The following is a 13,811-nucleotide window of genomic DNA, read 5'->3' as shown; positions in this document are numbered from 1 at the left end:
TTACCGCTTTTATTGCAACGAGAAGCAGGTGAGAGGGGGTAGAGTTACCGATCGCACGACAACACACCTGCACCACAAAATCATATCAACTCTTCAAAAAAAGTCAAACACCAACATCGCGGGCGAGACAGATAAAGCTCTGTTTTGTTGTGTCGCTGGCAACGCTAAATTTGTCTCTGTGGCCTTCTGCTAAAGCAAGGCTTTGTCTCTGTGGCCTTCTGCTACAGCAAGGCTTTGTCTCTGTGGCCTTTTGCTAAAGCAAGGCTTTGTCTCTGTGGCCTTCTGCTACAGCAAGGCTTTGTCTCTGTGGCCTTCTGCTACAGCAAGGCTTTGTCTCTGTGGCCTTTTGCTAAAGCAAGGCTTTGTCTCTGTGGCCTTCTGCTAAAACAATGCTTTGTCTCTGTGGCCTTCTGCTAAAGCAAGGCTTTGTCTCTGTGGTCTTCTGCTAAAGCAAGGCTTTGTCCTTGTGGCCTTCTGCTAAAACAATGCTTTGTCTCTGTGGCCTTCTGCTAAAGCAAGGCTTTGTCCCTGTGGCCTTCTGCTAAAACAATGCTTTGTCTCTGTGGCCTTCTGCTAAAGCAAGGCTTTGTCTCTGTGGTCTTCTGCTAAAGCAAGGCTTTGTCCCTGTGGCCTTCTGCTAAAACAATGCTTTGTCTCTGTGGCCTTCTGCTAAAGCAAGGCTTTGTCTCTGTGGCCTTTTGCTAAAGCAAGGCTTTGTCTCTGTGGCCTTCTGCTAAAGCAAGGCTTTGTCTCTGTGGCCTTCTGCTAAAACAAGGCTTTGTCCCTGTGGCCTTCTGCTAAAACAAGGCTTTGTCTCTGTGGCCTTCTGCTAAAACAAGGCTTTGTCTCTGTGGCCTTCTGCTAAAACAAAGCTTTGTCTCTGTGGCCTTCTGCTAAAACAAGGCTTTGTCTCTGTGGCCTTCTGCTAAAGCAAGGCTTTGTCTCTGTGGCCTTCTGCTAAAACAAGGCTTTGTCCCTGTGGCCTTCTGCTAAAGCAAGGCTTTGTCTCTGTGGCCTTCTGCTAAAACAAGGCTTTGTCTCTGTGGCCTTCTGCTAAAACAAAGCTTTGTCTCTGTGGCCTTCTGCTAAAACAAGGCTTCGTCTCTGTGGCCTTCTGCTAAAACAAGGCTTTGTCTCTGTGGCCTTCTGCTAAAACAAGGCTTTGTCTCTGTGGCCTTCTGCTAAAGCAAGGCTTTGTCTCTGTGGTCTTCTGCTAAAACAAGGCTTTGTCCCTGTGGCCTTCTGCTAACACAAGGCTTTGTCTCTGTGGCCTTCTGCTAAAACAAGGCTTTGTCTCTGTGGCCTTCTGCTAAAGCAAGGCTTTGTCTCTGTGGCCTTCTGCTAAAACAACGCTTTGTCTCTGTGGCCTTCTGCTAAAGCAAGGCTTTGTCTCTGTGGCCTTCTGCTAAAGCAAGGCTTTGTCTCTGTGGCCTTCAGCTAAAGCAAGGCTTTGTCTCTGTGCATGTGGCCTTCTGCTAAAGCAAGGCTTTGTCTCCTGGAGACGGATGTTCGGCTTTAAGGACCGGTCAAGAACATGTATCCGTTTTTTTCTCGTGGATGCGTATTGCATTATTCTTTCAGTGTGTCAATTGTTACACGCTGTGGTGTGCAAAGTGTATAGTCAGGACCCTGTTGTAGCACGTGCAACATAATTTTTGTTCCGGTATGTTTTGGTTTAAGTGTGTACAATCGTTTGACAAAAATGACATAGATAACAAGCAGACTGCTTATGAACACGTTCTAAAAAGGATACGCAATACACATTTATGATTACAACATGTTTTGCGCCGATTTCATAAGATTTTGAAAACCACCTCCTGTTCCTCCTTAAGCAGATAATCTATTCACATATTTAGCAGGGCGCAATAAAACTGTATGCCGAAAATGTTTCTTGAGCAACAATCACAGTCCTTTTGTTAAAAAATAAAATAAAAATATCCATCATTGGATCCTCGATTTATATATAGTAAATTGTTAACATTTCTTGAAGAGGATATGTGCTGTTAACCTTAAGATGCCATTTTTTAGGTTTTATTTAATTTAAACAAAATTGTATTTACATGTATAGCAAGGCAGGATGATGCGAGTGAGAGAGGGTATGCCATAGTGGCAGACGGGTGGGGGGGGGGCGAATTATAGCTTTTATCAGAAAGATGTTGCTTGCCTTCATACCCCCTTACAACCGACTACCATACCACCACCGCAACCTCCCCCACCCCACCCCCCACCTCACTTTACCACCAAGCCCTTCACCCTCACTGAAATCCATCCTCCCAGTCACCTCCCACTTTCAAGGCGCCCTCAGTCATTAACCTCTCACAAATTAATAACGATCGAAAGTGTCCATCTTTACAGCGTGAAAATACAGCGACTGACATCAGGTCCTAATGAAGCCCTGACCGGGTCACGTGTCATAATGCCACTCGTCGATTGGCTGGAGACTGCATGATTTCCCCGGAGTAGTGTTTTGACATCTTCGCTGACAGGAGCGCCACGCCCATTCTTGATGGTGGTAGTGGCGGTAGTGGTGGGAGTGGGGTTGTCATGGTTTTACAGATCTGCGGTGGCAGCAGCAGACGGGAGCATTCACTCGCCGTTATAACGTCGACACACAATCTGCTCTTCTCTAAAGGTTAGTCTCTGCTCGCATAATTTTATTATATATTTTCCCAATTATTGTCTTTTGTTCTGCTGTTCTTCCTTAAGGATAGTCTCTGCTCGCATATATGTTTGCAATTACTGTCTTCTGTTCTGCTGTTCTTCCTAAAGGTTGGCATCTGTTTGCTTACATTCTCAATTTTTGTCTTCGCTTTTTCTTTCTGCAACTAAAAGTTAGTCTTTGCTCGCTTTTTTGTTGTTGAAATGTCTATCTTTGTCTCTTATCGTTGTTTGTTATTTATGTTCAAGAAATGTTCAGTTCTTTTCATTTACCCCTCCCCTCTCGTTGCTTTGTCACACTATCTTACGCATGAATGTGCCATTATCTCATTTTCTCTTCTTTTCTTTCTTATTGCCATTATTATGTGCTTGCAATGGTTCTTAACAGCTCCATGAATTAGTCTCATTTTTTTTTTAGACAATACAAATGCAAAACATTCGTACAGTTAAAGCTAAAAAAAAAAATGATTAAAACGCCGAAGATTTCTTCCGTGGCGATAGGTTAACCATATAAACAGTATTGCAATCAGAAAATTATTATATATATAAAAGAAATGCCTACAGGGTAGCATCCTTTCCGTATAAAATGTCAGGTATCACATCACTGACCTGTTCGGGCTTTTACACGGGGTAATAAGTGTCGCTTCTTTTGGACACACACCAGCCTGGCTGCTTCCTTTTACACGGGATAATTAGTGTCGCTTCTTTTGGACACATACCAGCCTGGCTGCTTCCTTTTACACGGGATAATTAGTGTCGCTTCTTTTGGACACATACCAGTCTGGCTGCTTCCTTTTACACGGGATAATAAGTGTCGCTTCTTTTGGACACATACCAGTCTGGCTGCTTCCTTTTACACGGGGTAATAAGTGTCGCTTCTTTTGGACACACACCAGTATGGCTGCTTCCTTTTACACGGGGTAATAAGTGTCGCTTCTTTTGGACACACACCAGTATGGCTGCTTCCTTTTACACGGGGTAATAAGTGTCGCTTCTTTTGGACACACACCAGTCTGGCTGCTACCTTTTACACGGGGTAATAAGTGTCGCTTCTTTTGGACACACACCAGTATGGCTGCTACCTTTTACACGGGGTAATAAGTGTCGCTTCTTTTGGACACATACCAGTCTGGCTGCTTCCTTTTACACGGGGTAATAAGTGTCGCTTCTTTTGGACACACACCAACATGGCTGCTTCCTTTTACACGGGATAATTAGTGTCGCTTCTTTTGGACACACACCAGTCTGGCTGCTTCCTTTTACACGGGATAGTCAGTGTCGCTTCTTTTGGACACACACCAACATGGCTGCTTCCTTTTAAAAAGCAAATAACTTCTTATTCTTTTACCCTCGTTAAATAAAGAATTGTCATGGTCATTCTCCCTCTCTCTCTCTTTCTCTCTCTCTCTCTCTCTCTCTCTCTCTCTCTCTCTCTCTCTCTCTCTCTCTCTCTCTCTCTCTCCCTCCCTCCACCCATTCTCTCTCTCTCTCTCTCTCTCTCTCTCTCTCTCTCTCTCTCTCTCTCTCTCTCTCTCTCTCTCTCTCTCTCTCGGGGGTAAGCTGATATATTGCAACGATACGTAGAAGGAGAACAAAACAAAAATCTAAAACTAAGCTTCGTCCTATGTCTTTTTCTTCTTCTAAAAACTGATTGATTCGTGCCATGTTAAAAACAGTTTTCTGCAGATTAGCTGTGGCGGTCTCTAAAGGTTTCTAATCAAATGAAAAGCAAAAAGCGGTGTCGTGGGATCGGTGTCACAACCATGCTGTTTCGACCGCTGAGCGATGGCATTTAGCGCCACGCTCTCGCCTCGGCAAATCTCGGGACTCCAGTTACCTCCCCTGGCCAACCACGCTGTCAAAATCAAAGTCTTTTTTCAGTCCTCGAGCCATCTGCGGTTATTGCTTTTCGTTGACGTCTGTCGTCTGTCTGTCTTCAAATGTGTCCATGTTTTTGTCCACACTAACAGTTACTTCCCAACTGGGAAATAATGTTGAAAGCAATTGTGATCACATTTGGTGCAATGTACCTTTGTGAGATGGACACTCATCTAACCATTCTAACTTCTATATAGAAGGTCAAGGTCGCTTGAAGGGATTGGCAGGCCATCAATTCCCCCACCATATTCAGCAAACAGATTGATTTTTATGTAAAACAGTGTGTTTACAGTGGCACCTACAACTCTACCACATGTAAAATCAATATGGTGTGGGGGTGTGTGTGTGTGTGTGTGTGTGTGTGTGTGTGTGTGTGTGTGTGTGTGACCATGTTTGCGCCTGTTTGTCTGCCTGTGCGTAAGTTTTTACGCGCGCGTGTATAGCTTATGTTTGTGTGTGCGTGCGAGTGTGTGTTTGTGTGTCCACACTGGCCACTTGCTCATCACAGTGACGTAGTGAAGCAAGGACCGAGTTTCAACCGCAGCCCTGCTGGGACCGTCACTGGACATAGAAATATCACCCAGCGGGTTACCTCCCTTCCTGTGCACCCGACCGTCAGGCGGCGCGATCAGTCCAGCCGCTGACATTTTGGCCACACCGGGGGAGCAGCACGAATAGGCAGACTCAAACTGAATGAGGGAGAAAGAGAGCGGTAGGGGGTCGCGAAAAAGATACACACGGGGAGGGACAGGTGAGCTAGGGACAGAGAGAGAGAGACGGACAGAGACAGAGATGGATGGATGGATGGATTGTTTAATTGTATAACCAGTGGATTGGTTTTTACAATGGTTACAAAAAATAAAATGTACAAAAGCAGCATTTCACGTAATCAAATCAAAAGTATATACGTAGAGGTTACATGCCGAGTCTCAGTGATTATCAAAAATAATGGTCGAAGTTAGCGGATCATGAAAAATGCGAGCTTTAGCGAGCTTTTTCATGACCGCGAACTGAGACCATTATTTTTGATAATCACTGAGACGAGGTGTGTAACCTCTTTATTCCTCCTTTCTTCAGTTATTCAAAGAAAAGAGGAGGTTTTTTGCGAAAGTTTGATCGAATCCTATTCACTCAACCAGTCAACCTGCGCAGGCGATCGATTAATGCGCGGTTGTATAGTTCCGTGCAAATCATTCCATTCTGTTAACACTTCTTGTCAGTTTTCCTATTTTGGACTCAAATCAAGTACACAGATATGCTGTTATTCTGCTGTGGCGGCAAAGGCAGATATTGTGTGTTCTGTATATGTTTTGGTATCGCTTAGGATAATGACTGTTCTTTCGTCAAATGGGACTAGCAGACGAACTTTTGCACCCGTGTTCCAACGTTAAAAACTGTATGAAGTTCAGTTTTCTGGGGAAAATAGTGTATGAAACCGCTTTATGTTGTTTGAATTGATGAGATGTGTGCATTTGGTTGCGTGTGATCTGTTTATTAAATGAAATATTGTTGAAAACTGACCGTCGGATTGCAGTCTGTTGTCGAAGAAACTGAGTGAAAAGAAGGGGAACTACTCTTGTCGCTAGACAAAGTATGAGCCTTGCGGGAAATTGCTTGTGATGAACGTTTGAGCACGGCAAATCTAGATTCAGAAAACAACCGAACTCATGGATTTTATATGAAGATTCATGTGTTCAGGCCTGTAGTTGTTAATTTAAATGCGGTATGTTTGTATTGTTTGCTCCAGAGATGTATACTTCGTACGTTAGAGCGTTCGGAACTTTTCAGTCGCAAAAAGTAGTACCGAAACAGAACAACTTCTCAACCCATTGCACTATCGAGGATTCAGGCTGTTGCTGGGTCGTTATTTGTTTGGTTGCTGGGTCATTATCGAAAAATAACTACTCCTACAAGTTTACAGAGGTAAAGAAGCAGAGGGGGGAATAAATGATATTACACTGACGTGATCGTTGTTCGTAACAATTTTTGACAGAGACAGAGACAAAGAAAGAGAGAGACAGAGAGAGAGAGCGAGATAGGGACAGAGAGAGAGAGACAGACAGACAGACAGACAGACAGACAGACAGACAGACAGACAGACAGACAGACAGACAGACAGACAGACAGACAGACAGACAGACAGACAGGCAGACAGACAGAGAAAGGCGAATATATAGGGTCAGAGAGAGTGAGACAGAGACAGTGAAACAGCGATAGGGAAAGAGAAAGAGGCACGGCGAGCTTTGAACTCGAAGTTTTGTTGAGATGAGATGTGTTAGTTAAAGTGGATATAATTATGAGGGGGAGGGAGGGGGTAGGAGGCACAGCCAAATACAAACGCTCGATCTTCTTGCATCTAGCTTTCATTTATAGCCGTCACTATCTTACGACTTCTTTCTTTACAAATGAGGTTCTGTGACTCCCCAGAACTCCCTCCTGTGACTCCCCAGAACTCCCTCCTGTGACTCCCCAGAACTCCCTCCTGTGACTCCCCAGAACTCCCTCCTGTGACTCCCCAGAACTCCCTCTTCTTTACTTTCTTTCTTTTTTTCCGCCTCCCCCCCCCCCCCCCCCCCCACCCCCCACACTTTACTTAACTGTACTTCATTTTGGTACAGCAATCAGTATTTGCCTTCAGCTCAGAACATTCTCCGATGTTTTGGCAATGTCAATCCCGATTCAGATATTATATAAACTGTTTATTTATTCACTTTGCTGCTTGTGCATAAAACTGTTTATTTATTCACTTTGCTGCTTGTGCATAAAACTGTTTATTTATTCACTTTGCTGCTTGTGCATAAAACTGTTTCAATGTTTCTCTTCCTTGCACGTTGGCAGGCCAGAGACGAGCAGATGTGACAGGAAACTGACGCAGTCACTGCAGAGACAACATGCAGCCCTAAGCGATCTTTCACGAGTTTACCTTGCAGTGATAACAGACTATTGAAAATCACTGCAGCGACAACAGCCATAAGCAATCTTTCAAGAGTCTACCTTGCAGTGATTTAACAAACTTGAAAATCAGCTCAGAGACAAGAGCCATAAGCTATCCTTGAAGAGTCTACCTTGCAGTCATAACAGATCATTCAAGAGTCTACCTTGCGGCCATAACAGACAACAGCAAATCCGTGCAATTCCGGTCTTTCCAGAGGTCCATTGACGCCTGAAGAACAAGCCGATCTCTAGGCATGGAACTCGGCAACACAAGCCTTCAGGAGAGTCGTCCCCAGGGCGGGCCATCAAACACTGTCCCAATCCCCGCCCTGTCGCCAGCCGGGAGAGACGTGATGAGCACAGATCAAGCACAGACTCACAGCATGGGAGCTGTCCTTGAAGACTCTAGCCGCAACACCCGCACGTCTCCTCGCAACCTATCGCACACCGCACACCATCCAGACAGTGACAGAGAGTCTGCCGATGAGCAAACGACAGTCATACAACACGTGAAAGGACTGGAGGGAGACACAAAACTCACAAACAAGACAGGAGAGGCTTCCGATGAGCAAGGGACACTCACACCAAACGGGACAGGAATCCAAGGAGACAGAAAACTCACTGACAAGACAGGAGAGGCTTCCGATGAGCAAGGGACACTCACACCAAACGGGACAGGAATCCAAGGAGACAGAAAACTCACTCACAAGACAGGAGAGGCTTCCGATGAGCAAGGGACACTCACACCAAACGGGACAGGAATGAAAGGAGAAAGAAACCTAGTCGACAAGATAGGAGACGCAGAGAAACAAGACGACAAAGAGGAAGATGGAGAGGGTGGAAAGGCAGAAGGAGAAGGAAGGGAAGGGGGAGGAGGACGGGGTGGGTGGGTGGGGGAGCGGGTGGGTTGCATGGTGCTGTTCGGGGTGCCCATCGTCACGCTGCACGTGCAGGGACAGGAACGCCTGTGTCTGGCGCAGATCTCATCCTCCCTGTTGCACGTGAGTATCGCCTCGCTAAACATTTTCATTTCATTTCATTTGCTTTATTATCCAATTCCTGGGAAATCCGGGTCGCTTCCTCCCAGTGGAAAGTTAGCAGCAACAATGCGACGAAGCAGGAACTATTTTTAACATATCAAGTATCTTACTGTCATTGTCTTTAATGTTCTAATATATTATCTCTATAAATTAGTTTAGAACCTTATAACATAATTTATCGATACATTTTAGTTGGAACACAAGGACGAACTATTTTGTAGTCTAGGCCAGCAGCCTTAAAATGAGTTTTATAGTCGGCCTTTGACGTCACATGGCTCAAAAAAGTAAACTGCAACGTTCAATCTATACATAATAGACATAGACATAGACAAAGACATAGACATAGACATAGAAGACTTTATTATCTAAAGCGAGACATTTGTTTGTGGTGTGTATATGACAACAAACATAGAACATAACATAGAACAATAAGAAACATTTAGATACTGTAAAAGCATTTAATATTAATAATTTCTCAAAAACAAACTCTCGGTGTAAAGCATCATAATTATCAACTCATCAGTTCAGATTCATAAATCTCCCCACTCTCTCTTGGCGTGTTTCAGGAGTTCAGCTACAACGAGATCCACAACCGGCGCGTGGCGCTGGGCATCACGTGCTTGCAGTGCACGCCCTCACAGCTGGAGGTGCTGAGAAGAGCCGGCGCCATGCCAGTTACCTCCCGCCGCTGTGGACTCATCACCAGACGGGAGGCGGAGCGTCTTGTCCGCTCCTTCATCGCTGACGTCAGGCCGCCACGCCTGCCAGACAACTTCACCTTCAGGGTAAAGAGAGCGCTGGATTAGTTTTGTTTTCTAGGCGATTTTCTTTGACAATTTATGAACTAAGATTTTTATCTGTATCATAAGTGTGTGTCTGTATGTCCACTTGTATGACCGCTGGGTCGCTGTACAGTAAATGTAACGTTTTGTTTTGTCATGTCCACTTGTATGACCGCTGGGTCGCTTTACAGTAAATGTAACGTTTTGTTTTGTCATGTCCACTTGTATGACCGCTGGGTCGCTTTACAGTAAATGTAACGTTTTGTTTTGTCATGTCCACTTGTATGACCGCTGGGTCGCTTTACAGTAAATGTAACGTTTTGTTTCGTCATGTCCACTTGTATGACCGCTGAGTCGCTGCACAGTAAATGTAACGTTTTGTTTTGTCATGTCCACTTGTATGACCGCTGGGTCGCTCTACAGTAAATGTAACGTTTTGTTTCGTCATGTCCACTTGTATGACCGCTGGGTCGCTCTACAGTAAATGTAACGTTTTGTTTCGTCATGTCCACTTGTATGACCGCTGGGTCGCTCTACAGTAAATGTAACGCTTTGTTTTGTCATGTCCACTTGTATGACCGCTGGGTCACTGAACAGTAAATGTAACGTTTTGTTTCGTCATGTCCACTTGTATGACCGCTGGGTCGCTCTACAGTAAATGTAACGTTTTGTTTCGTCATGTCCACTTGTATGACCGCTGGGTCGCTGTACAGTAAATGTAACGCTTTGTTTTGTCATGTCCACTTGTATGACCGCTGGGTCGCTCTACAGTAAATGTAACGTTTTGTTTCGTCATGTCCACTTGTATGACCGCTGAGTCGCTGCACAGTAAATGTAACGTTTTGTTTTGTCATGTCCACTTGTATGACCGCTGGGTCACTCTACAGTAAATGTAACGTTTTGTTTCGTCATGTCCACTTGTATGACCGCTGAGTCGCTGTACAGTAAATGTAACGTTTTGTTTTGTCATGTCCACTTGTATGACCGCTGGGTCGCTCTACAGTAAATGTAACGTTTTGTTTCGTCATGTCCACTTGTATGACCGCTGGGTCGCTCTACAGTAAATGTAACGTTTTGTTTCGTCATGTCCACTTGTATGACCGCTGAGTCGCTGTACAGTAAATGTAACGTTTTGTTTCGTCATGTCCACTTGTATGACCGCTGGGTCGCTCTACAGTAAATGTAACGTTTTGTTTCGTCATGTCCACTTGTATGACCGCTGGGTCGCTCTACAGTAAATGTAACGCTTTGTTTTGTCATGTCCACTTGTATGACCGCTGAGTCGCTGTACAGTAAATGTAACGTTTTGTTTTGTCATGTCCACTTGTATGACCGCTGGGTCGCTCTACAGTAAATGTAACGCTTTGTTTTGTCATGTCCACTTGTATGACCGCTGAGTCGCTGTACAGTAAATGTAACGCTTTGTTTTGTCATGTCCACTTGTATGACCGCTGGGTCGCTGTACAGTAAATGTAACGCTTTGTTTTGTCATGTCCACTTGTATGACCGCTGGGTCGCTCTACAGTAAATGTAACGCTTTGTTTTGTCATGTCCACTTGTATGACCGCTGGGTCGCTGTACAGTAAATGTAACGCTTTGTTTTGTCATGTCCACTTGTATGACCGCTGGGTCGCTCTACAGTAAATGTAACGTTTTGTTTTGTCATGTCCACTTGTATGACCGCTGGGTCGCTGTACAGTAAATGTAACGTTTTGTTTTATCATGTCCACTTGTATGACCGCTGGGTCGCTGTACAGTAAATGTAACGCTTTGTTTTGTCATGTCCACTTGTATGACCGCTGGGTCGCTTTACAGTAAATGTAACGTTTTGTTTTATCATGTCCACTTGTATGACCGCTGGGTCGCTTTACAGTAAATGTAACGTTTTGTTTTGTCATGTCCACTTGTATGACCGCTGGGTCGCTGTACAGTAAATGTAACGTTTTGTCATAAATTGATTGTTCCAATATCATACCATTCTTGTTTTGTTTTTATCTATTCTGAATTTTTGAAAGTTGCCCAATGGTTTTGGATTGTTGTTCCAAACTTAGCAGCAAGACGAACTTGTAGTAAAATGGCCACTATGTCCAAATACTTTTTCTACGTCCCTTAATTGTCCAGTTTCTGTTTGGCCAATTTTACCCATATCCTCCAAACAACGTGACCTTGGTCATCGAAACAGTTACACAGTAAAAATACATCACCATCTTATGTATTCCTTTCAGTCTTCAATGATTTTGTCAAGGTCACAGAAGGAACTTGCTTTGTTTTATTGTATATGGGAGATTCATATAGCGCTTGACATTCTAAAAGCGCTTTACATATTATTTTCTGCCGTGTGAGATGGAATTTTGTACACAATACTGTACTTTCTTACTTTCTTACTTTCTTACTTTCTCCCTTGAAGGCAGCATGCTTCCCGTGTAAACGATTCGGATACGATACTAAATCTACCCAGGCTTTCACATAGAATAAGACCATCCTTCCACTTGGTCACATACCAGAAACCAACATAGTGGCTGCATGATGTGCAGAGTGGATATATTGTCATGGAATTAGTTTGCAGACAGGGGACGTTACAGTGTCAGTTACAACACTAAATGATTAAAGAAATCCCCATTCTTCACAGAAAGTAGCCAGGGGACGTTACAGTGTCAGTTACAACATTAATTGATTAAAGAAATCCCCATTCTTCACAGAGAGCAGAAAGGGGACGTTACAGTGTCAGTTACAACACTAAATGATTAAAGAAATCTCCATTCTTCACAGAAAGCAGCCAGGGGACGTTACAGTGTCAGTTACAACACTAATTGATGAAAGAAATCCCCATTCTTCACAGAAAGCAGCCAGGGGACGTTACAGTGTCAGTTACAACACTAATTGATTAAAGAAATCCCCATTCTTCACAGAAAGCAGCCAGGGGACGTTACAGTGTCAGTTACAACACTAATTGATTAAAGAAATCCCCATTCTTCACAGAAAGCAGCCAGGGGACGTTACAGTGTCAGTTACAACACTAATTGATTAAAGAAATCCCCATTCTTCACAGAGAGCAGACAGGGGACGTTACAGTGTCAGTTACAACACTAATTGATTAAAGAAATCCCCATTCTTCACAGAAAGCAGCCAGGGGACGTTACAGTGTCAGTTACAACACTAATTGATGAAAGAAATCCCTATTCTTCACAGAAAGCAGCCAGGGGACGTTACAGTGTATGTTACAACACTAATTGATGAAAGAAATCCCCATTCTTCACAGAGAGCAACCAGGCTGTTGATTTTAAGTATGTGTCCAAAGACTTCACCAAGGTCTGTCCCCAGGTCCGTCACCAGTGTGGCTGGGGCAACGAGGGCGTGTTCGTGCCGGCACGTTACAACAGCTCGCGCGCCAAGTGCATCCGCTGCGTCACGTGCCACGTCTACTTCTCGCCCAACAAGTTCATCTTCCACTTCCATCCCTCCCCCACACCCCCCTCCTCCACCTCCTCCACCTACCGTCACCCTGACGCCGCCAACTTCAACTCGTGGCGCCGCCATCTTGAACTGGTGCATGCCGGGCCTGATGACGAGCGGTTGCTTCACGCCTGGGAGGACGTCAAGGCCATGTTTAATGGTGGCTGCAGGAGGCGCGTTGCCATGCCCTCCCACTCCTCTTCTTCCCCTACCACCTCCCTCTCGTCGTCTGCTGACGGAGCTGTACGTTATCAGGGTTCTCATCTAGGGCGAGGTGTGCTAGAACAGAGGGCTCTGCCCCACACAGCGCGTAATGGCGGTAGTGCTTCGCTGTCTCGAGCTGGCCACGGCGGAACCAAGGGTGGTGCAGACGTCCCAAGCATGAGCGCTTACACCGCTTGGACACCGCCTCAACACACGGCCTCCTTCCCTCCTGCTCCTCTTAGTCTACTGCCATTGCCAGCCTCGGCCAACGCTCACCCTGCCTTCTTCGCGGCTTCCGGTCACGTGATGTCTTACGGTGACTACCTGCGGTCGATGAGTCGACCCTACAACGTCAGCCACCTCCCTCCACCCAGCAGCACCCTGCCCCTAGACTGCTATCGCGACCAGTCCGGCAGCTTTCTTCCCGCTATGTTGGCGACCAATCCTTACCCACTGAGCTACTTCGGATACCCGCCCTTCTTCGGTGCCGCGCAGTCGGACGGCAAGGGAGGTAGTCCCGCGTATTTTCAACCTCAACTATTCCCCTTCTCAGGGTGTACGTCGCAGCAAGCAGACGATGCTGGAAGTCGTGAAATGGTAGACAGTTACCAACAGGAGAAGACATCAGAGCAGCCAGAGAGGTCCTCCTTACAAACTACGGAAGACAACTGGTCCATGGACGAGTATGATGAAGAGGAAGAGGAGGAAGAGTTGAACCAGACAGCCCCAGACGAGAGCATGGCGGCCATGATCACCAGTCCTACACACGGTGCCTCACACTCTGCTCGTCACGACGCAGTCACAGACTCAAAAAACAAGAATGGTAAGTTATTGCAAATTTTCATTTATGACAAAACACGGA

The 13,811-nt window shown here is 45.3% G+C and overlaps 1 protein-coding gene across 1 annotated transcript in view; it reads left to right on the top strand.

Annotated features, from left to right (window-relative positions):
• The first annotated feature begins 7,724 nt into the window (after window positions 1-7,724).
• The window catches only part of LOC138955632 (uncharacterized), a 12,548-nt gene continuing 6,461 nt past the window's right edge, over window positions 7,725-13,811 (top strand). Inside the window, exons 1-3 of the mRNA XM_070327224.1 lie at window positions 7,725-8,471; window positions 9,077-9,295; window positions 12,614-13,772. Of these exons, the coding sequence (XP_070183325.1) occupies window positions 7,725-8,471; window positions 9,077-9,295; window positions 12,614-13,772 (2,125 nt within the window). The remainder of the gene's footprint in view (window positions 8,472-9,076; window positions 9,296-12,613; window positions 13,773-13,811) is intronic.

The sequence above is a fragment of the Littorina saxatilis genome, linkage group LG1 (assembly GCF_037325665.1).
Source record: "Littorina saxatilis isolate snail1 linkage group LG1, US_GU_Lsax_2.0, whole genome shotgun sequence".
Classification (NCBI taxonomy): Eukaryota; Metazoa; Mollusca; class Gastropoda; order Littorinimorpha; family Littorinidae; genus Littorina; species Littorina saxatilis.
Note: the sequence above shows the minus strand (reverse complement) of the source record. Positions and strands in the feature narration are given on the sequence as shown.